This window comes from Microcaecilia unicolor, chromosome 8 (assembly GCF_901765095.1).
Source record: "Microcaecilia unicolor chromosome 8, aMicUni1.1, whole genome shotgun sequence".
In the NCBI taxonomy this organism is placed as follows: domain Eukaryota; kingdom Metazoa; phylum Chordata; class Amphibia; order Gymnophiona; family Siphonopidae; genus Microcaecilia; species Microcaecilia unicolor.
This window is the reverse complement of record NC_044038.1, coordinates 102,387,817-102,414,169: the sequence shown is the minus strand read 5'-3', so window position 1 is coordinate 102,414,169 and position 26,353 is coordinate 102,387,817. Positions and strand designations below refer to the sequence as shown.

The 26,353-nt window shown below is 46.4% G+C and overlaps 1 protein-coding gene across 1 annotated transcript in view; it reads right to left on the bottom strand.

Moving 5' to 3' along the window:
• LGI4 (leucine rich repeat LGI family member 4) overlaps positions 1-26,353 on the bottom strand; it is a 176,063-nt gene that overhangs the window by 15,880 nt on the left and 133,830 nt on the right. The window contains 4 exon segments of the mRNA XM_030212961.1: positions 8,140-8,309; positions 24,379-24,450; positions 24,790-24,861; positions 25,874-25,945. Of these exon segments, the coding sequence (XP_030068821.1) occupies positions 8,140-8,309; positions 24,379-24,450; positions 24,790-24,861; positions 25,874-25,945 (386 nt within the window).

Genomic DNA, 26,353 nt, shown 5'->3' with positions numbered 1-26,353 from the left:
AGCTAGTTTATATAATACATTTCAACATTGTTATGGTAGATTCACCACAAGTAGCTGCAAGTACAGAAGATATGTGTGCTCTGCTTCACTGTTTGGCAGATTCATTCTTTCTAATTCAGTATGCTGCCCAATTATTTTTAAGACAATAGGGAGATTCTTAGGTATATTTTTAAAAACATTTTTACCAGCAGGTGATAACTAGGACTATACCTCTAGGGTATGAGAGCTCTTTTGCAACTTTTATGCATGTTTTTACTTGGTTGTAAGCATATTTTTATATGCATGCTTTTTGGCTGAAGTTTGTGGTTTATCATTACTGATTCTTAAGAATATGTATTTATGATTTATACCATTTTTATGTATTCATTATTATAAATATTTATTTGTATTTAGGATTGATACTATCATATTTTTACATTTCAGCCCCTGAGGCTGCCCTTGAAAGGGCGAAACAAGGCAAACTATCTGGAACCTTTGAGCTTAGAAACATAGAAACATGATGGCAGATAAAGGCCATATGACCCATCCAGTCTGCCCATCCTCTGTAACCCCTAATTCTTCCTGTTCCTAAGCGATCCCACATGCTTATCCCAAGCCTTTTTAAACTCTGGAACAGTCCTCGACTCCACCACCTCTACCGGAAGGCCATTCCACGCATCCACCACCCTTTCTGTGAAATAATACTTCCTCAGGTTGCTCCTAAGCCTATTCCCTCTCAACATTGTTGTATGCCCCCTCATTCCAGAGCTCTCCTTCATTTGAAAAAGGCTCTCTTCCTGTACATAAATGCCCTTGAGATATTTAAACGTTTCTATCATGTCTCCTCTCTCCATCCTCTCTTCCAGCGTATACATGTTGAGGTTCATAAGCCTGTCCCTATAATTTTTGCATTCAAGACCGCTTACTAATTTTGTAGCCACTCTCTGGATCGACTCCATCCTGTTTATATCTTCCGTAGGTGCGGTCTCCAGAACTGCATGCAGTACTCCAAATGAGGCCTCACCAGAGACTGACACAACGACATTATCACCTCCTTTTTCCTGCTGGTCATGCCTCTCTTTATGCACCCAAGCAAACTTCTGGCTTTGGCTGTCACTTTTTTTTACACAATCACCCCCGTCCCGCTCTTCCTTCACACACTGAAGCACTACACCCCCTATACTGTATCGTTCCCTCGGATTTTTGCGACCCAAGTGCATGACCCTGCATTTTTTGGAATTAAACCTTAGTTGCCAAATATCGGGCCATTCCTCTAGCTTCGCTAGGTCCTTCCTCATGTCATTCACACCCTCCAGGGTGTCCACCCTGTTTCAGAGTTTAGCATCATCCGCAAAGAGACAAACCTTACCAGACAGCCCTTCCGCAATATCGCTTGCAAAGACGTTAAAAAGAGCCGACCCTAGGACCGATTCCTGTGGTATTCCACTGACAACCTCCTTTTCTTCAGAGCAAGCTCCATTTACCACCACCCTCTGTCTTCTACCATTCAACCAATTTTTTTACCCAATCCGTTACTCTAGGTCCCACCCCTAGGCACTCAATTTATTTATCAGTCGCCTGTGCGGAACCGTGTCAAAGACTTTGCTGAAATCCAAGTATACCACATCAAGCGCCCCTCCCACATCCAACTGTTTGGTCACCCAGTCGAAGAAGACAGTCAGATTCATCTGACACAACCTGCCACTAGTGAAGCCATGCTGCCTTGGGTCCCGCATTCCATGTAGTTCAAGAAATGTCACAATCCTCCTCTTTAGAAACGTTTCCATTAGTTTACTCACCACCGAGGTCAGACTGACAGGTCTGTAATTCCCTACCTCCTCCTTACTTACACTCTTGTGCAAAGGAACCACATCCGCCCTTCTCCAGTCCACCGGGACCACTCTAGTTTCTAAGGAAGCATTGAAGAGGTCTGTCAGTGGAGCCGACAGAACTTCTCCGAGTTCCTTAAGCACCCTCGGGTGTATCCCATCAGGCCCCATCGCTCTGTCTACTTTTAGTTTGGCAAGCCCCTCACGAACACAGTCCTCCGTAAACAGGTCTTGGTCTACCATACATCCATCCCCTTTAGCCTTTGGTTTCTGCAGCCCTACCCCCAGTTTTTCATTCATGAACACAGAGCTAAAATAATCGTTAAGCAGTTCAGCTTTATCCTTATCATCTTCCACATATTTCTCTCCCTCAGCTTTGAGCCTCACAATGCTATTATGGCACTTCCTCTTGTCACTTACATATCTGAAAAAGGTCTTGTCCCCCAATTTTACCGTATTAGCTATCTTTTTCTCCATTTGCCGCTTCGCTTTCCTGATAGCTTTTCCAGCTTCTCTTCGCTCTTGCCCTCCCAAGCTTTGCCCCTGTCAAATTCTTTTGCAGCGTTGCATCATTATGATGCTGAAAAAATAAGTACTGTGGTGGAACCAGAGGCATTGAAAGTAGCACAACCCAAGAAACATCTCCCAAATAATGACAGAATGGCAAAAAGCAGAAAATTCTTACTGCTCGGAGACTCCATTATCAGAGGCATTAACTTAAGAACACAGTACAGGGGCTCCAACCTAGTGAAATGTCTTCCAGGATATTCAGCTACAAGATGGACAGACCAAATACTGAAAGTGATCCATGAAGAGAGCAACGCTTCAAACACTGATGTTGTAATTCAACTAGGGACAAATGACCTGGCCAACAATAGCAAGTTTACAGCACAGAGAACGTTCCAGAAGCTTGGGGAGGGACTTAAATCTTTGGTTCGGACTGTGGCTTTTTCTGAAGTAATTCCTACATGGGGGAAGGAAGAGGAAAGACTACGCAAACAGTGGAATTCAATAAGTGGCTTGAGTCTTGGTGTAAAGAAGAAGGTTTTAGATACATAGGAGCATGGGGTAATACGTGGAAAAATAGCAGGCTGTACTGCAATGATGGACTACATCTTTCTGTGATGAGAAAATGATCCTTGGGGAGAAATTCAGACAGTATGTTTCTAGACATTTAAACTAGAGGGTGGGGGTGACAAAAGGAAACAAGGGATTTCAGAAAGTCACCCCCAGAATAAACATGATGGCAGAGGGAAAGGTCATGTAAATATAGAAAACCACCTAAACTCACTAAGCACATGGAAAGCTGTGAGCACAAATGCTCGTAGTCTAGGTAAAAATGTTCAACCAAGTCTTGGTTGGTCTTGGTTGAGGGGAGGAACTTGATCATCAGACTCCCCTAGGTCGACCAAGCGTAAGAAGTCCACTGTAGAAATAAGAATATGTTCTCCTGAAGACGCCAGCGAGGTGAAATGGGGCACCGCATAGAGAACAGCTGATTACATCAGAAGACATTTTACTGCACTGATAGCACCTGCACAAGACCAGCGCCAGCAGCACTGATAAATTTTAGCACACAAGGGTCAGCAATAAGATAAGTACTGTAACGCCTCCACCATTTATTGAGATGTGATTTAAATCACAGATTAGCATTATATAAAATTGGACTTCACCATCTTAGGAACTGATATAAGGGCAACAACAAAGGAAGGCAGGCAGGGTCCAGTGCAATGATGGGAATGAACTTATAGTGTTATAAGCTGGTTCTGTGGGGGAAGGCCGACATTCTGGGGGGAAGGCCGACAGTCGCTCAAAAGCGCATGGTTCGGAAAAAGGTATCTTGCAAAGATACCTCACAAACAGGGAAGATAGGGTTTCTGGATAGTGAGGTTGCACAACAGACCGTGGTAGGCCAGGTGTCCTTAAATACAACTAAAGATCAGACAAAAGATGGCAAATCAGTAGTGTCAGGTACTAAGCATTATGCAAATAGGAACAACAAACATACTCTGAAATGTCTATATGCAAATGCTAGGAGTCTAAGAAATAAGATGGGAGAGTTGGAATATATTGCACTAAATGAAAAATTGGATATAATAGGCATTACTGAGACCTGGTGGAAGGAGGATAACCAGTGGGACACTGTCATACTGGGGTACAAAGTATATCGTACTGATAGGGTGGACCGGACTGGTGGAGGGGTAGCATTGTATATTAACGAGAGCCTTGACTCAGATAGAGTACAAATTCAGCAGGACACAAATCACACCTTTGAATCATTGTGGGTAGAAATTCCATGTATAAAAGGGAAAAAAACGGTGACAGGAGTGTACTACCGTCCGCCTCACCAGGATGAGCAGGTAGACGCAGAAATGATAAACGAAATCAGAGACGCGAACAAAATGGGCAATGTGATAATAATGGGTGACTTCAATTATCCAAATATAGACTGGGTAAATGTAACATCGGGACACGCTACAGAGGTACAATTCCTTGATGAAATCAAGGACAGCTTTATGGAGCAGCTGGTGCAGGAACCGACGAGAGAAGGAAAAATTCTAGACTTGGTCCTTAGTGGAGCGCATGATCTTGTGAGGAACGTTATGGTACTGGGGCCGCTTGATAACAGTGATCATAATATGATCAGTTTTGATATCGACCTTGAAGTAACTGTACACAGAAAGTCAAATACGTTAGCGTTTAACTTTAAAAAAGGAGACTATGATAAATGAGAACGGTAAAAAAAAAACTTAGGGGGGGCAACTGAGAGAGTAAAAACTGTACAACAGGCGTGGACGCTGTTCAAAAATACCATCCTGGAGGCCCAGGCCATACATATTCCGCGAATTAGAAAAGAAAGACGGAAGTCCAAAAGACAGCCGGCCTGGTTGAAAAGTGAGGTGAAGGAAGCTATTAGGGCTAAAAGAACGCCTTCAGAAAATGGATGAAGGAACTGTCTGAAAATAACAAGAAGCAGCATAAGGAGTGTCAAAGCAAATGCAAGGCGCAGATAAAGAAGGCCAAGAGGGATTATGAAAAAAAGATAGCATTAGAGGCAAAAAAAATAGTAAAAAAATTTTTCGGTATATTAAAAGCAGGAAGCCGGCAAAAGAATCGGTTGGGCCGCTGGATGACCGAGGGGTAAAAGGGGCGATCAAGGAAGACAAAGACGTAGCGGACAGCTGAATAAATTCTTTGCTTCGGTCTTAACCGAGGAAGATTTGGGTGGGATACCGGTGTCGGAAATGGTATTTCAAGCGGACAAGTTGGAGAAACTTACTGACTTCACGGTAAACCTGGAGGACGTAATGGGGCAGTTCAGCAAACTGAAGAGTAGCAAATCTCCTGGACCAGATGGTATTCATCCTAGAGTACTGATAGAACTGAAAAATGAGCTTGCAGAGCTACTGCTAGTGATATGCAACTTATCCTTAAAATCGAGCGTGGTACCGGAAGATTGGAGGGTGGCCAATGTAACGCCGATTTTAAAAAAGGCTCCAGAGGAGATCCGGGAAATTATAGACCGGTGAGTCTGACGTCAGTGCCGGGGAAAATGGTAGAGGCTATTATTAAAAACAAAATTACAGAGCACATCCGAGGACATGGATTACTGAGACCAAGTCAGCACGGCTTTTATGTGGGGAAATCTTGCCTGACCAATTTACTTCAATTCTTTGAAGGAGTAAACAAACATGTGGACAAAGGGGAACCGGTTGATATTGTGTATCTGGATTTTCAAAAGGCGTTTGACAAGGTACCTCATGAAAGGCTACAGAGGAAATTGGAGGGTCATGGGATAGGAGGAAATGTCCTATTGTGGATTAAAAACTGGTTGAAGGATAGGAAACAGAGAGTGGGGTTAAATGGGCAGTATTCACAATGGAGAGGGGTAGTTAGTGGGGTTCCTCAGGGGTCTGTGCTAGGACCGCTGCTTTTTAATATATTTATAAATGATTTAGAGATAGGAGTAACTAGCGAGGTAATTAAATTTGCTGATGACACAAAGTTATTCAAAGTGTTAAATCGCGACAGGATTGTGAAAAATTACAAGAGGACCTTACGAGACTGGGAGACTGGGCGGCTAAATAGCAGATGACATTTAATGTGAGCAAGTGCAAGGTGATGCATGTGGGAAAAAAGAACCCGAATTATAGCTACATCATGCAAGGTTCCACGTTAGGAGTTACGGACCAAGAAAGGGATCTGGGTGTCGTCGTCGATAATATGCTGAAACCTTCTGCTCAGTGTGCTGCTGTGACTAGGAAAGCGAACAGAATGTTGGGTATTATTAGGAAAGGTATGGAAAACAGGTGTGAGGATGTTATAATGCCTTTGTATCGCTCCATGGTGCGACCGCACCTTGAGTATTGTGTTCAATTCTGGTCGCCGCATCTCAAGAAAGATATAGTAGAATTGGAAAAGGTGCAGCGAAGGGCGACTAAAATGACAGCGGGGATGGGACGACTTCCCTATGAAGAAAGATTAAGGAGGCTAGGGCTATTCAGCTTGGAGAAGAGACGGCTGAGGGGAGACATGATAGAGGTATATAAAATAATGAGTGGAGTGGAACAGGTGGATCTGAAGCGTCTGTTCACGCTTTCCAAAAATACTAGGACTAGGGGGCAAGCGATGAAACTACAGTGTAGTAAATTTAAAACAAATCGGAGAAAAGTTTTCTTCACCCAACGTATAATTAAACTCTGGAATTCGTTGCCGGAGAAAGTGGTGAAGGCGGTTAGCTTAGCAGAGTTTAAAAAGGGGTTGGACCGTTTCCTAAAGGACAAATCCATAAACCGCTACTAAATGGACTTGGGAAAAATCCACAATTCCAGGAATAACATGTATAGAATGTTTGTACATTTGGGAAGCTTGCCAGGTGCCCTTGGCCTGGATTGGCCGCTGTCGTGGACAGGATGTTGGGCTCGATGGACCCTTGGTCTTTTCCCAGTATGGCATTACTTATGTACTTATGTAAGATAGTTTGGCACTTCAACACACTGAGCACTGCAATTTTAAAAATACAAAAAAAAATAAAATATTATGAATGGATAGACTGGTATAAAGTATAAGAGTGACATTTAACAATATACCAGAGAAAACAAGCATTTGAGCCCAGAAAAAGTTTTTGAGTTAAAATTTAATGCCAAGGTGTGTTGCACTTGGGGTGCAGAAACCCAAAAGAGAGACACCAAATAGGAGGGGAGAGATTAGTAAGCTCAACTCAGGAGAGAGACCTTGGGGTGTTGGTGTCTGAGGATCAAAGGTGAAGAAACAATGCGACGGCCATGGCCAGAAGGATGCTAGGTTGCATAGAGAGGGGCATAACCAGCAGAAGAAAGGAGGTGTTGATGCCCCTCTATAAGTCGTTGGTGAGGCCCCACTTGGAATATTGTGTTCAGTTTTAAAGGCCGTATCTTGCTAAAGATGTAAAAAGACTGGAAATGGTGCAAAGAAAAGCTACAAATATGGTATGGGATCTGCGTTGCAAACCATACGAGGAGAGACTTGCTGACCTGAACATGTATACCTTGGAAGAAAGGAGAAACAGGGGTGACATGATACAGGCAAATATTTGAAAGGTATTAATCCAGAGACGGGAAGGTGGTAGAACTAGAGGACATGAATTGAAGTTGAAGGGGGGCAGACTCAGGAGTAATGTCAGGAAGTATTTTTTCACAGAGAGGGTGGTGGATATGTTGAATGCCCTCCCGCGGGAGGTGGTGGAGATGAAAATGGTAATGGAATTCAAACATGCGTGGGATAAACACAAAGGAATCTTGTTTTGAAGGAATGGATCTGCGAAACCTTAGCAGAGACTAGATGGCGACGCCAGTATTTGGGAAACAAAATGGGAGTTGGGCAGACTTCTACGGTCTACGCCCTGATCGTGACTGAATAGATAGGGATGTGCTGGAGTGTAAATTTTAAGGGGCTTTGACGTTAGCTTCAGAACTTAGTACAAGAAAAATGCTGGCCAGACTTCAACGGTCTGTGCCCTGAGAATGGCAAGGACAAATCAAATTCGGTTATACATATAAAGTATCACATACCATGTAAAATGAGTTTATCTTGTTGGGCAGACTGGATGGACCATACAGGTCTTCATCTGCCATCATTTACTATGTTACACATTATGTTACTATATCAGGCTTTTAATTATTTATATATTTATTTGTTTTAACGTGGTGACTATATTTGGAAAGTTTTGGATTTCTAATACTAACAATCTGCTGTTTTGTCTTCTGTTTTTTATATTTTTCCAGATGGAATTATCCTTGGCAAGAAATGCTAACTGTGTATTTCTGGTTCCTGAGGTTTAATATAACTTTACCTGTGGTGATACAATCAAAGTCCTGAGGTTTCAGGTCATTGATCTTGCGCCCACTGTAGTCTGGAGGGCTTTCACAATAGATGGGTTCCACTGTGGCATTAGTGGTGCCCAGCCACTCCACTAGCCACTTCAATTGGCAATCACAATGAAAGGTGTTACCACGAAGGTCCCTGCAACACAAAAGAGCTCCTTCAATGCAGAATTACCCCACAATTCTGTAAAGATTTTGTGAGGAACAGTGATTAGAGAGCTCAAATCTTGGAGACCTTCATCTCATTCCTCCACTCAGCATATGACCTTGAGTATGTCACTACTCCCCTATGCTCAGTTTTATACTGTAAACTCTACAATGATACAGGAGCACAGTAACTATACACCGTATATTATACATATAAAGGCAAAGTTCAGAAAAAATGTGCAAACTGGAATTGGGATGTTCAAATTGGGATATGCTAAATGCCAATAGTATTTTAGGAAAAAGATCTGCAGATGTAGAGCTTTATCTAAAACTAGTAAAAAAGGCCCGTTTCTGAAGGCAAGGAAACGGGCCCTAGGCAGGCAATTTCTCCCCCCCCCTCCCCGCGCTACGGCCCCCTCGACCCCCCCCCCCCAGTGCCGGCAAAAACCGCCCCCCGCCGCGGCGCCACCGTTCTGGACTACCAGTGCTGGCGGGGGACCCAAACCTCCAACAGCCGAAGTGCTGTTGTGCCCTTCACGTTGTTCATCTTCTCTGGAAGTTCCTCTGCGTGCGTCTGATGTCAGACGCATGCAGAGAAACTTGCAGAGAAGATGAACGCGAAGGGCACAACAGCACTTCGGCTGTCAGCACAGGTAGTCCACAACGGCGGCGGGAGGCGGTTTTCGGCAGGCCGGGGGGGGGGGGGGGGGGTCGAGGGGACCGTAGCGCGGGGGGTGACAGATGATTCCGAGGCAGGGGGAGGAGTAGGGAACGTCAGTGCGTGTCTGCCTAGCAGACCACCACCTCCAGGGAGCCACGGTCCCAAGCACAGAACGTTGGGAGGTGAGAATTATTATATAGGACATGCATGAATGGATATGTATGCGTCAGCTACGTGTGGTAGCAGCACCCATTTTGTATTTATCAACATCTAAAACATCAAGAGAGGTAACTACACAACATGCACGTGTAAGTAACAATACTTAGAGGTGTATTTCAGTCATTTTTGAAACCTAGATGTCTACCAATTAGGATTAGGTACAGCGCTCACAATCCTGGGGGGAGGGGAGAGGACTTCTTTTAGACCGTCCTACAGAGTGCTGTCCAATTCAACACTTTTACAAACCCTGGACATGTTCAAGAGCAGGTGTAAATCCCAGCATTGATTTTGGTGCTCACAGATGTCCATTCTCATTCAGAAATGGGGAATACATGTGTATATTTTGGCCTAAAGTATCTTGTGCAGTCCACAACAATCAGTATTTCTCAATTTCCAGCAGCTGGTAGCTGTGTTTTCTGTGCAGTCTAGATCTGGTGGGGTATGTCTAGTCAGAAGTGTTCACTTCAGCCATTGGAGCCGACTTTGTGGGTGCTTGAGCACCCCCAATATTGAGAAAATTCCTTGTATGTGTCCAGGAAGGAGTTATTTCCATTGGGCTTAGCACCCCCAATAATTTTGAAAAGTTGGCTCCTATGACTTCAGCCTTCTTTCAACTTATTGTTTAAAAAGGGGAATCAAGTCCCCTGAAAAGGAAGTAAGAGGCAGGAATGGCTGGTTCTCTTCTTGTCATTAGCTGAGATTACTACACCTGAGTGGCTGGATATCTACCTCCCCCCAACCCTATCCTAGGCAGTTGGTCAGCAAGGTAAAGATCTGTCTGTGCTCGACTTCCCTCAACCAATTTCTGGAAGGAGAATCTTGAGTGCCCATTTGCAGAGTGATTTGTAGCAAATTTAAAAGAAACAAAACAAGTCTCTTGCATTAAATGAAAAAGATAGATGTAATACGCATCTCTGAGACCTGATGGAAGGAAGATAGCCAATGGGACACTACCATACTATGGTACAAATTATATCATAGTGTAGAGTAGATCGAATTGGTGGAGGGTAGCAATTATACGTTATGGAGGGCCTTAAATTGAATAGACTAATATTCCACAGGGCACAAAATACATCTTGGAATCCCAATGGATAGAAATACCATGTGTAACAGGGAAAAGGATAGTGATAGGAGTGTACTACTATCCACCTGGCCAGGATGAACAGACAGATGCAGAAATGTTATCAGAAATTAGGGAGGCTAACAAACTGGGGAAAACAATAATAATGGGTGATTTCAATTACCCCAATATTGACTGGGTAAATGTAACATCTGGTCATGCTAGGGAGGTAAAAATTCTTGTTGAAATCAAGGACTGCTTTATGGAGCAGCTGGCTCAGGAGCCAACAAGAGGGGGAACAATTCTAGACCTAGTCCTTAGTGGAGTGCATGACCTAGTGTAGGAGGTAATGGTGCTGAGGCCACTTGATAACAGTGATCATAACATGATCAAATTTGATATAATCTCTGGAGTAAGTACACACAGGAAATCCAATATGTTAGCATTTATCTTTCAAACACGAGACTATGATAAAATGAGGAGAATGGTAAAACAAAAACTTAAAGAAAAAGCTTCAAAGGTCAAAAATGTACATCAGGCGTGGATGCTATTCAAAAATGCAATCCTGGAAGACCAGACCAGATATATTCCATGTATTAAAAAAGGAGGCAGAAAGGCCAAACAACAGCCAGCATGGTAAAAAAGTGAGGTGAAGGAAGCTATTAGAGCTAGAAGATAATCCTTCAGACTATGGAAGAAAGATCCAATTGAAAATAATAGAAAACAGCATAAGGAATGGCAAGTCAAATGGAAAGCGCTGATAAGGAAGGTAAAGAGAAACTTTGAAAAGAAGATTGTGTTGAAGGCAAAAACACATAGTAAAAACCTTTTTAGGTATATTAGAAGCAAGAAGTCAGTAAAAGAATCAGTTTGACCACAAGGTAAAAGGGGCAGTCAGGGAAGGTAAGGCCACAGCCAAGAGATTAAATTAATTCTTTCCTCCGGTCTTCACCGAGGCAGATGAATACCAGACAAAAACAACCACAAAAGTGGAGAACTGGATTTGCTACGAGCGGAAACGCAGAAACAGAGGAGCAGCATGATCAACAGGACACTTCCAAAGAGACCAAGGAGACGAAAAAATAAGGAATAAAAAATGTTAATAGTGGAAGATAAGACTCTACACAGCACCGTGTTTCGGCGATAAACACCTGCCACAGGACTCTACAAATTAAAATAAACAATACAAAATATCGGTATATTAAAATGCATACAGCAGAATGGTGTGTACGGAGATGTTATATGTACTGTGATAAGTGCATGACATGCCCTGCCCTGATCTAGTCACTAGAGGGAACTCCAAAGGGGTACACCAGGGTAATCACCTGAAGGGACAGCTAGCGGGTGCTTATAGTATAGGACCTACCCTCAGTGCCGTAGCGAGGGTGCCTGACACCCGGGGTGGGTCGCCGCTGCGCACCCCCCCCCCCCGGGTGCAGGGCAAGGCGCCCCTCCCCTCCGGAGCGCACCCCCCCCCCACCGAAACGCACCCTACCTTTCAGCGGGGGGCAGGCGGGAGGGCCGATCCGCCCCCAGTTTATGTCACTGGGAGCTACGTCGGCTCTGCTGCTTCCCTGCTTTCTCTGCCCCGGAACAGGAAGTAACCTGTTCCGGGGCAGAAAGAGCAGGGAACCAGCGAGCCGACACCCCCATCAGCGCGTGCACCCGGGGCGGACCGCCCCACCGCCCCCCCTTCCTACGCCACTGCCTACCCTACTCTGAAGAGGCTACCAGGGGAGCTCTCAGGCTAGAAGGTTTCTATAGTGACCAGAAAGGCTTATTAGGGGGAGCCCTTGAACAGACAAGCCAGGTCTAGATGGCTGGAGAAGGAAGGCCATCCCTTTAGGAGATGGAAAGGTGGAGAGAGTTCTAGTCCTGGACCTTTCTGGAACCAGAGGGAGGGACCCGAAAGAAGTGTGGAGGATTATTAGTCACCCTATAAAGAGCACCTTCTTATCTGTTCCCTTCTCCACTACTGCCAACTCCAGACTTCGCGCCTTCTGTCTCGCTGCACCCTACGCCTGGAATAAACTTCCTGAGCCCCTACGTCTTGCCCCATCCTTGGCCACCTTTAAATCCAGACTGAAAGCCCACCTCTTTAACACTGCTTTTGACTCGTAACCACTTGTAACCACTCGCCTCCATCTACCCTCCTCGCCTCCTTCCTGTACACATTAATTGATTTGATTTGCTTACTTTATTTTTTGTCTATTAGATTGTAAGCTCTTTGAGCAGGGACTGTCTTTCTTCTATGTTTTTGCAGCGCTGCGTACGCCTTGTAGCGCTATAGAAATGCTAAATAGTAATAGTAGTAGTAGTAGCACCCTTCAGGATACATTGGTGAAAAGCACGAGCAAAACTGTGGAGACAATAGTAAGGAGAAAGGCAGTACTTAATGGTTTGGAGTAGCAAAAGAAGGGAGGGGGAAAGTGTAATAAATTGCAGAGCCGGTGAGTAACACTAGGGCTAGTGCAAACAGAGAGATGATATGAGCACTGGGGTGTCGATGTACAGAGGCTACAAGAGATAAATGGAACACTTTGAAAAGATGATTATATTAGATTGCAGAGGGAGAGAGTCCGTACAGTATATATAAGGGAAAAGATGAAGTGAAACTATAGGTTGCAGATAAGGACTGAATAGATATAAGTAATAACTAGCCCGTAGCTCAACAGGTGTGAAAATGAACACCAGAGTAGAAAAAAACGTTACCAAAAAAAGATACAGAGAAATTAGAAAAGGTACATAAAAGAGTGATGAAATTGATAAAGGGGATAGGATGACTACCCTATGAGGAAAGGCTAAAATGGCTAGGGCTCTTCAGTTTGGAGAAGAGACGGCTGCATGGAAATATGATAGAGGTCTACAAAATACTGAGTGGAGTGGAATGGGTAGAGGTGAATTACTTGTTTACTCTTTCCAGAAATACTAGGACTAGGGGACACACAATGAAGCCACTAAGTAGTAAATTTAAAACAAACCACAGAAAATATTTCTTTACTCAATGTGTAATTAAACTGTGGAATTAATTGCCAGAGAATGTGGTAGCAGTTAGTTTAGCAGAGTTTTAAAAGGTTTGGATAATGTCCTGAAAGAAAAGTCCATAAGCCATTAGTAAGATGGACTTGGGGAAAATCTACTGCTGCATAAGGTAAAATTATGTCTTACCTGATAATTTTCTTTCCTTAAGTCACAGCAGATGAATCCAGGAACTGGTGGGTTGTATCCGCCTACCAGCAGGTGGAGATAGAGAACACTGAAGAGAAGCAGTGATACTGGAAATCCAGCTCCCTCTTACTTCAATATATGTCGCATCCCCAAGCAGAGGCGAATAAAACATAGCAAACAAGAAAAAACCTCCTCACAACAAAGCGGCAACAGCTGAATCCAACAGATAAAATATGACTCAAAAACACTAAACAAACAAGTCCAAAGTGAACCATTATCAAAGAGCTGTGTCTAGATTCACATCTTCTTATCAAAATCTTCACTTGTCCTGTTCTCTTCTCTTTTTTTTTTAATTGGTGCATCACCAGCTGAAATGCCAAGATAAAAGAATGCGCAGCAAACAACAGGGCAGGGATCCTGGATTCATCTGCTGCGACTAAAGGAAAGAAAACTATCAGGTAAGGCATAATTTTATTATTATTATTATTAGCATTTGTATAGCGCTACCAGACGAACGCAGCGCTGAGCACCTGATACAAAGAGACAGACCCTGCTCAAAAGAGCTTGCAATCTAAATAATACAGACAGACAAGACAGTTACGGGTGAGGGAAGTAATGGGTGAGAAGGGAGGAAGGGACAAGGGGAGGGCAATTGTGGCTAGGAACCAAAAGCAGCAGTGAAAAGGTGGGTTTTCAGCATAGATTTGAAAACAGGTAGAGATGGAGCTAGCCTCAGCAGCAGATGAATCCAGGAACTGGTGGGTTGTAAAAAAGCAATCCCTTAAATAGGGTGGGAAGCCATCGCTCCCCGAGAGAGAACAGTCACCCCAAAGTAAGCATCACCCCGCACTGCTACATCAAACCTATAGTGTTTGACAAAAGAATGTCGAGAAGCCCAAGTAGCTGCCCGACAAATCTCCTCCATAGGAAGACTACCATTTCAGCCCAGGAAGTAGCCTGCACCCGAGTCGAATGAGCACGCAAATCTTCCTGAGGAGAAACACCCTTCACTAAGTAAGCCGAATAAATGGGTTCTTTGAGCCATCGAGCGATGGTCGCCTTGGACGCAGCATAACCGCGCCTGGGACCAGACAGCAGTACAAAAAGGTGATCAGAACAACGAAACCCATTAGTGACCTGAAGGTAGCGAAGAAGAGCACGATGAACATCCAAAAGGCAAAGAAGTGAAAAGTTCTCCGGAAAATCCGACTTCCTAAAGGAAGGAAGAAAAAGTGGCTGATTCAAAGGAAATGCAGACACGACCTTAGGCAAAAAAGACGGAACCGTCCTATGAGTAACACCAGACTCCTAAAACTGAAGGAACGGCTCCCGACACGACAAGGCCTGAATTTCAGAAACTCTGAGCACTGAGGTAATAGCCACCAAAACCACAGTCTTCAGAGTAAGATCTTTATCAGTTGCTAAACGCAAGGGTTCAAAAGGTGGGTCCTGCAACTCACTAAGGACCAAATTCAGTTTCCAAGAAGGACACGGACGCCACAACGGAGGTCTAAGGTGAAGCGAACCTTTAAGAAAGCGCGCCACATCCGAATGAGCCGCTAGAGAAGAACCAGTCACTCGACCACGGAAGCAAGCTAGCGCAGCAACCTGAACCCTTAGAGAGTTATAAGACAACCCCTTGTGCAGACCATTCTGAAGAAAGGCCAAGATCTGAGAAATCAAGGCTTTAAAGGGAGACCAAGCACGCTCCCCACACCACGCCTCAAAGGTGCGTCAGACTCTGGCATAAGCTGTAGTCGTAGAACGCTTCCGCGCTCGAAGCAAAGTGGCAATAACTGACTCATAACCTTTCTTCCTCAGCTTCGCCCTTTCAAGAGCCAGGCTGTAAGACCAAAGTGGGAGGCTTCCTCCATGCACACCGGACCCTGGTGAAGAAGACCAGGTATGTCCGGGAGTCAAAGAGGAGGATCCACGAGCAGCTGAATCAAGTCTGCATACCACGGACGTGGCCAATCCAGAGCTACCATGATCACAAGACCCTGATGAAGTCTGACGCGATGTAGAAGATGTCCGATCAAGGGCCAAGGAGGGAAGACGTAGAGCAGGTCTAACTTTGGCCAAGATTGCAACAGAGCGTCCAGTCCTGCTGAGCCGTGCTCTTTTCTTCTGCTGAAGAACTTGCTGACTTTGGCGTTTAGACTGGTGGCCATCAGATCCATAGTTGGAGTGCCCCAACGTTGACAGATCAGCTGGAATGCCTATGTCGCTAATTCCCATTCCGCAGAGTTGAGGAGATGACTACTGAGAAAATCAGCTCAGACATTGGACTGGCCTGCAATGTGAGCTGCTGAGAGACAAAGCTGATGAGTCTCCACCCAAAGAAGCAGGAAGGACGCCTCCGTGTCCTACCCTACACTCTGAGTGCCGCCCTGGTGGTTGATAAAAGCCACTGCTTAGGTGTTGTCTGAGAGAACCCGAACCGCTTGACCTTCCAGGAGATCGTGAAAGCTCCTGAGGGCCAGCATCACCGCTCTCAGCTCCAACCGGTTGATGGGCCAATTCGCCTCCATCTCCGACCAATGACTCTGCACCACTTGGTGAAGACAATGTGCACCCCACCTCGAGAGGCTGGCATCCGTCACAAGCATGACCCACTGGGGGGACGCCAATGGCATTCCCTTCTGGAGATTGGTGGGACAAAGCCACTAAGACATGCTTTCCCTCGCTACTGGAAGCCACGGCAGTCGACAAAGGTAATCCTGGGAAACCGGAGACCAACGACGGAAGAGGACGCATATGGGCTCTCACCCACAGAACTACTTCCAGAGAAGCCGTCATAGACCCCAGCACCTGCACGTAATCCCAGACCCGAGGGTGGGGAGAGCATAACAGATTGTGAATCTGCGCACAGAGCTTGAGCCTCCTGCTTTCTGGCAAGAAGACACGACCCTGAGCCATATCGAAGAGCACTCCTAGATACTCCAAAGTCTGACAGGGCACTAGTCGGCTTTTGGGAAGATTGACAACCCAAACGAGGGAATGCAGGAAATCCAAAACCCTGAGGTGGCTGCCCGACTCTTGTGCTCTGAATCTGCTCGAATTAACCAATCGTCGAGATACGGATGAACCTTGATGCCTTCCTTCCGAAGAAAGGCAGCTGCTACAACCATGAGCTTGGAGAAGGTGCGAGGAGCTGTAGCTAGGCCAAAAGGCAAAGCGCGAAACTGAAAGTGACGGCCTAAGATGGCGAATCTTAGGAAGTGCTGATGAGGAGGCCAAATAGGAATGTGTAAGTAAGCCTCTTTTAAGTCCAGACCCGTGAGAAACTCCCTCGGCTGGACTGCCGCTATCACAGACCGAACAGTCTCCATGCAGAAATGATGTACCTGGAGACAGTCGTTCACCCTGTGCAGGTCTAGAATAGGCCTGAAGGAACCTCCTTTGCGAGGAACCACGAAATAAATGGAATAGTGTCCAGTGTGAACCTCGGCTTGCGGCACTGGGACCACCGCCCCGAGATCCAACAACTTCTGCAATGTGGAATCCACAGCCGCTGTTCTGGCCAACGTGGCACACCGGGATTCAAAAAAGGAATCTGCGACGGGCATGGCAAATTCTAATCTGTAACCGTCTCTGATGAGATCTAAGACCCAATGGTCTAACGTAAGTTTGGGCCACTCTCCGTAAAAAAGGGTCAAACGACTTCCAATGGACACGACTGGAGAGTGAACCTGCGCCTCATCATTGTATTGCACGTCCAGGGGCCTGAGATCTGGGAGAAGAACCCGAGGGTCATTTGCCATTGCGAAAGGAAGAACGCTGTTGAAACCTGGAACGCTGAAAGGACGAACCACGACCAGGCCGATAACGGCGAGAGTTGCGGAAACGAGGCCTCGCAGAACCAGATCATGAACCAAACTTAGGCCTGTCTTCCGGAAGACACTGAGATTTAGAATCACCTAAATCTTTAACAATCTTTTCAAGATCTTCACCAAAAAATAGTTTCCCACAAAAGGGAAGTCTCGTAAGGCACTGTTTGGAAGCCATATCAGCTGACCAGTGGCGCAACCACAGGAGCCGCCGAGCTGAGAACGCCAAAACCATCTGTTTAGCAGATACCCTAACCAAATCATAGAGATCGTCCGCCAGACAGGCAAGGGCCAACTCCATAGGAGCAGAGGAAACTGACACAGAAGCCGCATCCGAATCCTGTTCTAAACTCTGCTGAAACCAGGGCACGCTCTAGTCGCAAAGGAGCTACAAATGGAGGCCTGCAGTGCCACAGCCCCTAGCTCAAAGGAACATTTAAGGGAGGTTTTGAGGTGCCTATCCTGGACATCTTTTAGCGCAACTCCACCCTCCACCGGCAGTGTGGTCTTCTTAGTGACCGCAGTCACCAAGGCATCCACTTTAGGCAGTGGCGTACCAAGGGGGGGGAGCGGTCTGCCCCAGGTGCATGCCGCTGGGGGGGGGGTGCCGCATGCCTGTTGGCCGAGTCCGCTCGTTCCCTCCCTGCTGCTCCCTCTGCGCAGAACAGGTTACTTCCTGTTCCGGGGCAGAGGGAGCAGCAGGGAACGAGCGGACTCGGAGCCGACAGGCACGCGGCACCCCCCCCCCCAGCAGGTAAAAATGCACCTGGGGGGCGCGCTGCACCCGGGGGGGGGGGGGGGGGCGCAGGCGATCCGCCCCGGGTGTCAGCCAGCCTAGGAACGCCACTGACTTTAGGTAAGGAGAAAGTATCCAAAGTAGCAGCAGACACTGGAGAGAGACATGCCATAGCTCCTGCTACTTTAAATCCACTCTCTGGATCAGACCACTGAGCTGAGATCATTTCCTGAATAGATTTATGCATAGGGAAGGCTTTAGAGGGCTTGCGCGTGCTCACCATCTTAACGTTAAGAGAGGACGAAGCCTGTTCCTCTGGATCAGAAATATTAACCGCAGCTAAGGCTTCAGAAATCAAAGCAGGAAACTCATCTCGATGAAAAATCTGGACAGCTGTGTGGTCATCCTGCTCAGCTGACATAGGCTCACCATCCTCTAAATCATCAAGCTTAGAACGCCTTGACTCCCCAGATCCTGCCAAAACAGAGGGAGTAGGAGAAAGCAATCTTAAAGACCCCTCCTCAGGCAAGGGTGCTAATTTTCTGCGCCTAGCAGCACGATCTACAAAAGAAGGGGATCCAAGATCACCCTGGGAAGGCAAAGAGGGGCATAATCGAACGCGAACACCCATTTGTAAAAACGTCCATCTCCGAGAACGGGTCCGTGAAGGGGCGGGCCAAATCATATTTTCGAAAAAGATGGACGTTTATCTTTAGTTTCGAAAATACGGTTTGTGCCGGGCAAATGCATAGGATTTGGGCGTTTTTTGAGCTAGGCGTTTTCGTTTTTCAGCGATAATCGAAACCAAAGCGCCCCAGCTCAAAAACGAACAAATCCAAGGCATTTGGTCGTGGGAGGGGCCAGCATTGGTAGTGTACTGGTCCCCCTGAGATGCCTCTATGCCAGCCTCAAATATCATCCCAAGCTCCATGACAGCAGTATGCAGGTCCCCCAAGCAAATTTAGTTTAGTTGGTGCTGCCCGGACCCATGCAGAGAGTAAAAATCGGAAGAAAAAAAAAACATGCAAGTGCAGTTGGGGACGTCCAAATTAAAAAATAGTAAAAGGGAGATTTGAACCAGCCACCTTCTGATTCCCAGGCCACTGCTCTAAGCACTGCACCACGTTAATCAGTTGTTTAGACATCCTTCCCTTTCCATTAAGTCTCTCCAAGTTTCTGTCAGCAAATCACAGCTCATTTAGCTGACATGATGTCATGGAGCTAGGGATGATATTTGAGGCTGGCATAGAGGCTGGAAAAAAAAGTGTTTAAAGTTCGGGTTTTTTTGGTGGGAGGGGGTTAGTGACCACTGGGGAGTCAGGGGAGGTCATCCCCGATTCCCTCCGTTGGTCATCTGGTCATTTAGGGCACTTTTTTGGGACCTGTTCGTGAAAAAACAGGGTCCAGAAAAAGTGTCCTAAATTCTGGCTAAAAACGCCTTTATTTTTTCGATTATCGGCCGAGCGCGCCCATCTCTCCTCAGTCGATAACCACGTCCCAGTCCCGCCTTCACCATGCCTCCAACACGCCCCCGTCAACTTTATGCGTTCCCGCGACGGAGTGCAGTTGGAAACGCCCAAAATCGGCTTTCGATTATACTGATTTGGGCACCCACAAGAGAAAGACGTCCATCTCCCGATTTAGGTCGGAATTTGGGCGTTTTTCTCTTTCGAAAATAAGCTGGAAAGTCTCTCTGATCTCCACAGCAGAAGGAGAAGGGGGGGAGGGGAGGAACAGAAGAAAATCCTTTGTTCATTAAATAAGCTTGATGTAATAATAAAATAAAATCAGGAGAAAAATCCATGCCTGCCATAGAAGAGACAGAAGCATCCAACACAGAATTAGCCACAGAACCTATGCTAGCACAGGCAACACCTGCCCCCGTGCCAGAAACACCCGTTCCGCTAGATGCACTAAAGTTAACGAGCCAGCAACGTGGGTTTTAAACTGCTTCTATCCAGTTTAACTTGCAAGTAGTAAACATGGACATGCACAAAAGGGCATTTTCCTGTCACGGTAGCAGCTAACGAAAATGGAATGCAAATGATCCAAAGGCTATTATAATGAGCTGCAGTACCGTTGCAAGGCTATTATATTGAGATGCACTACCGTTTTCCGATCCCCTTACAGTGGAAAACCAAACAGGAGATCTACACCTCTTGTTGGGGCAAAGGAAAGAATCGGAAGAAAAAAAATGTCGTCAGGGACGTCCTTTTTGGACGTCCTTCACCTGTAACAAAAAAAATCCTCACTCCAAAAAGATGTTCTTTTTGGACGTCCTTCACTTATTATTATAATAAAAATCTAACGGGAGGTCTGTACCTCTCGTTGGGGCTGCCCAGGATTTGTCTCTAAAGACTTCAATAAATTTAACAAAAAAAAAAAAAAATCGGGGAAAAAACCCCACAAGTGCTCGTCAGGGACGTCCTTTATGGACGTCCTTCACTCAAAACAACAAAAACAAAAAGGACATCGTACTTCTTAATTTTTACTTTCTATCTATTAATGCACCACCATATCATTCACCTCTTGTCTCTCTTCTGGCAAACGGCGGGGTCGGCGGGCTGACGGAAAGGCAAATCAGGCAGCCCTGTGTCCTGTCCACCCCCCCCCCCCCCCCCCCCCCCGGTTGTGGAAGAAAACGCCGCTCAGCAGCTTGGAGGCAGGCAGGAAGAAGATCGCCCCGGCTCACCACACCACCGCCGCCTGCCTCCTCTTCACCCCCGCTCGGCTCGGATGTGTGGGGGGGGGGGGGGGGGGAAGGGGGCAACGTTGTCAGTAGTTTTGTGGGTGCTGGGGAGGAGGATTTCAGCTTTGAAACACAACCAAGACGAATAATCCAGCAAAGGACGATTTCTTGCAGTCAGTAAACCCCGAGGCAGACATCCTGATTGGGGAAAGGGAGGAACTGAAAGCTTGTTTTCTCCCTCGTCCTTGCAAAAAGAAGATGGTCTCCCGAGATGAGGTGCACAGAGAAGCTCAGGTAGCCGGAGGACAAAGAAAGCCCCTATGCAAGGGGGTGAGAGCCTCCTTCAGCCCCCCATCCACCCTCAGCGCCTGCCCGGGCTTGCAGCACCTCACTCCCCGTAGTCACCGGCCACTTCTGCTGCTCCCCAGGCTGGCCGTGCCGTACCGTGCCGGCGGGTGGCGCATGCCGTGCAGCATGGGAGGGGGCCGGGGGATGCTGCACGGTTCGTGGGAGTAAAATTAATTGTTCAAGCCACTTCTCCTGTTGTTGTATACGCGTGTGTTCTAGCTGTCTCCTGCTCGGCCAAAGGGATTCTTCTACGTTTGTGAAGGATGTCCATAAAGGACGTCCTTGGCATGCGCAGAGCAGCCAGCATAACGCTTGGCTGCTCTGCGCATGCTCGACCGGCCGACTGGCTTCTGAGGGAATAGAGAATGCAAGTGAGCTACAACGAGCAGCTCATTTGCATTCCATTTCCTTCATGCATGGCCGTTCCCTATGGAACGGTAAGGGAAGGGAAGGGAAGGGAAGGGCTCTTCCGAGGACCTTAGTGCATCTGGCTACAGAACCAGAGGGACGGGACGCCTCAGAGGAGGAAAATGGTGCTGACTCCACAGCCGCATCAGACGCGGCAACCACAAGGCGTGCGGCACTCTCCGGTGCGCGGGAAACCTCCCCCAGAGTGTCAAAGCTCCCTTCAGCACCTGAGGCCGCTTTGGAGCAGTGAGACACACACGAACCTGCTGCGGAATGGCGAGAACCGCAGCAGGAACATCGCTTCACAACTTCGGCTGCCATGCCGGACTCAATGCGCGCCGCCGAAGACGTGCTTCCCGATGCAAAATCAAAGTCAGAAAAAAGACTCACCGGGGCTGAGCACAAGACCCCAAAGGCGGTGAACACTCTCTAAGGGAGCCTCCACAGCACTCCCGCTCCCCACAGCCAGGCAGCCGCTAGCAGAGAAACAACTCCTGCTTTTTTTTTTTTCTTGCCGGCTAGATGCTGCAATGTTGTGAGGGGTTTTCTTTTCTTTTTTTTTTTTTTACTGCAGCAGCAAAGACAACAGTCCAGGGAGCTGACAAGAGAGCAGGGGGAAAGGGGTGGAGTAGGGACCTGCAGAGCAAGTATGCCCTCAAGGTTGGCACCATCAGCCAGATGCCCCCCAATCTCAACTGGCACAAATGCCCAGGAGCACCCCAAGATGAACCCAGGAGCTGGAAGAAATTCGTCCACCACCTGCTGGAGACAGAGATATACTGAAGTAAGAGGCTGCCAGGTGGAAAATTTTTTTCTAGCCCAATCCAGCCCAAAAACCAGCCCAAAACCCGCCCAAACACAAACCCCGCCCCTGACACCCCCACCCCATCACCCCGCCCCCGCCGTCACCGGCCCCGCCCCCGCCGTCACCGGCCCCGCCTCCCACGTCACCGGCCCCGTCTCCCTGTCATCGGCCCCGCCTCCCCGTCATCGGCCCCGCCTCCCACATCATCGGCCCCGCCTCCCACGTCATCGGCCCCGCCTCCCACGTCATCGGCCCGCCCAAAACGTCACTAACCCCGCCCAAAAAACGTCACTAACCCCGCCCCCCCGCGGCCGAAAAAGGCAAAAAGCCGCCCAAAAAACCGCACAGAAACCCAAAAAGCCGCCCAAAAAACCGCAACCCGCCGCGGGCAAAAATTTCCCGCGGCGGGTCGCGGAAAACCCCCCAATTGGGCGGTAAAACCGCCCACCTGGCAACACTGGAGGCTGCCGGATGTCCAGTATCACTGCTTCTCTTCAGTGTTCTCTATCTCCACCTGCTGGTAGGCGGATAGTCCACCAGTTCCTGGATTCATCTGCTGCTGAGGCTAAGGAAAATCTGTTTTACCATTTTGGGATCTTGCCAGGTACTTGTGACCTGGATTTGCCTCTGTTGGAAACAGGATTCTGGGCTTGATGGACCTTCAGTCTGTTCCAGTATGGCAATGCTTATGCTCTTACATTACAGTGAGACAGCTGGAGTTGGTTATTAAACCTCCCATCTGGGGAAGTGCTGGAATGGTGCAATTTTGACCATGGTGTGCAGAATGGAAGCAGTGATTGTGTTATGGCAACAAAGGAGCATTTTGGCCAGCAGCACGTGCCACATTTGTGAGGAGCTCCTGTGGCTGGCATGGCATCTGCGGAGGGTGGCCAAGGTAGTTTGGGGAACCGTGGTCCTGTGGTAAGGCTGGTCCTGGAGATTTTAGCAAGAGATATGATTTGGTGGAAACTGACACCATCTTGGATGACACACACATGGAATTTACCTCCAACTGTCACCCACTGTTGTCTGTTATAGAGCTATTATTTGCATTCCTAGCATAAAACACTTAACTAGACAAAAAGCAGCTGAATATTGCTCTGCTTCTGCCCAGACTGCCCCAGTCCAGCTCCATCTGGATAGTGCTGGAGCAATCAGTAAGAAGTTTCAACAGATCTAAAGATAAGGGGTTTATACATCCAGGAGGTAATTCTGTAACAGTGATCTTACTTTCCTGTATAGAATATTAGCTTAATTCAATATATACATACCTATGGCGTTAGGCACAAGCACTTATGCCAGCCATAGAGCTGGTATAAATGCTCACACCTGAATGCCGGAGATAAGTACATAACTTATGGTATTCTATGTTATGCGTGTAAGTGTGAGTCGCACCCAGATTCTGCCTAAGTGTTTGACTACCTGTAAACTATGCACTATGTAAGATATGTGCATATTTATAGAATATTGCTAAAGTAGAATTTGGGCATATATGCGCATATGTGCACACATATGTTTTATATGTTGGTATTCTAAACATTTACATGTCTAAGCACGTAAATGTTAGTGCCCACTTTATAGAATGTCCCCCTTAGAGGCAGCTGAATATTTAGGGGCCCTAAGCTGCCATAAGCACTAAAGTGTGCTTACCGCAGGGTAAAAACCACTATCATGGGCTGTGCTCAAGCATCCCATGGTAGTTTTGGGATTGGCGTCAGAAGAAGGCGGGAACTGAGCGAAGGGAAGACTGACACGTCGGGGTGGGGGAGCGCCGCCTCCTTCTCACTAACGCTACGCTGCCGCCGGACAGAGGTAAATTTAAACAAAAAGAAAAGGATCTGGGGAGAAAAGGGCAGGTACTGTAGCGATCGTTTTCGGGGGAGGGTGGCGCGGGGCCAACTGCAGGGGGGCGCCAGAGACCCTAGGCATGGCCCTGCTTAGCAAAAGGGCCCCTTAGCCCTTAATTTTTTTACATTTTAAATGTGTTGCAAATTAATTTGGCACACTGATTCCATGAAATAAAGTTAACCGAGGTGTGTACACATATGATTCTGCTTTGGATTATTATGGTGTTGAATACTGGAAAATTTGCTATACTTGAGTTCCCTCTTGCATTTCCTTTACAGTGAATCCTTACACATTGGTGAGTGCATCTAGACTCCGGAACAAGCCCCTTGGCAGACCCTGGAGATTATTATCAGCTAGGCTCCTAAAACATAAAGAAAGAAAACATGGTTTTACAAAGGAGATGCCAGCAGCAAGTAGAGAAAACCAGCTTCATCCAGGGATACAGTTTGCAGGAAAAAGTCATTCAGTACTATGTGACAGAGTTTGAAATGATATAGATCATAAAAATGAAAACTTTATCAAGGTGCTGATCTTGCACGAGGTGAACTGTTCTCATCCATTTGCTGTGCACTGTTAATGGTTGGCTTCCACAGGCTGCTCTATATATCCACTGCTCCAACCATCCAAGAAAATATTAATGATGTGTCATATAGTAAGAACAGCAGGTATGCATAAGTTTTACCGTGTATCCCTTACTTACAGGTAAGTCAAAGATCTTAGCCCCTGAAATGCATTTCTGGCGATAGATTTGATCTTGTTGTTTTCAATAAATCTGCAAATGCCAAGTTTGAAAAGTGTTTTAGTGAAAGTATCTTACATTGCCTCCTAGTCAAACTCTCCCTAATGCTACAGTCACTTTAATCCCATACTCCCTGCCACCATGCTGGACACTTGCATGTACTACAGCCTCCAGGGCACCACACTTAACTACCAGCAAACAGAGCTCTCATTGTACTAAACCTCATTGGTCCTAAACTCACTTTCACTAGTTGAGCTCTCCCCAGTACAATAACATCATGAATCCTTCAGTCACTGTCATCAAGTTGAGCCCTCTTCAGCAATACAATCTCATGAATCCCATGCTCATTGTCACCAAGCTCGGCTCTCCCCAATACTATAATGTCATGGGAATCAATGTTCAACCAGTGGCAGTGAGTGTTTTGATGACCACCGTCAGCATTATTCCTGGATATTCAATGCCTGCCCATGTCTGGGCTTCAGCATTTAATATCTAGTTTATGCGGTGCCGGCTAACATATGGCCAGTTAAGTCGATATTCAGAACTTAACCAGCCACGGATTGCTGCATAATGATAAGACAATGTTTTATATGATCCCATTTATGCAGTTACCCTGGTCAGTTAAGTGCTGAATATTGGAACTTAACCAGCCAAGTGCTGACTCCACCCCCAGAATGCCCCCAAAATAGCCAGTTTTCACTTAGGCGCTAACTGCTAATTTTCAGTGGTGATAGCCTGTTAAGTACCACTGAAAATTAGCAGATAGCCTCAAAGAAGCAATTTAACTAGCCAACAGATGTTTCTAGCCAGCTGAATCATTTTGAATATCAACCAGATGGTTCCTACACTCATTCTCACTATGCTAAGCTCTCCTCAGCACAACAACCTGATGAATCCCTCAGTCGCGGCCTCAAATTCAGTCCTCTTTTTTAGTACAGCTGAACAAATATGATGCAAAAACTAAAAATACTGAGAAATATATTAAAATTGCTTTTGTAGTAAAAGAGACAGCAAGATTTTTAAGATTTCACAGAGCCTCACTTACAGATACTCCAGTTTATAAAGTCCCAAAAAGGCATTGTCCACAATTGCATCAAGTGAGTTGGAGTTAAACAATCTGTTAAAAGAAATATGGCATGTGAAAACGCCCAGCAATGGACTGACAAAATACTGACTACAATATTTGGGGAGGGGAGAATGACTCAATTAGGCATCATCATCTTTACTCATCCATCACTCTGTTCTACAGAGAGGGTATATGTTATGTGTAGGAATTTCTCAAGGAGGAAGAATCATTCTTATGCGATCATAAATGTTAACTTCTTTTACTGACCCTTATTTAAAAAAAACAGTTCTCTCAATTTAGTACATTTTAGGGGCACTGAAAAATCTTCTCTGTCTGTCTCCCTTTGACAGGAACGCTGTTTCTCGGATATGTCTCCAGGGTCGCGGTGGGAATTATTTTTGGATGTTGTGTTTTTTTTAGGGGTGTGTAGCCCAGGAAGTTTTGTGTTGTGTTATTTCC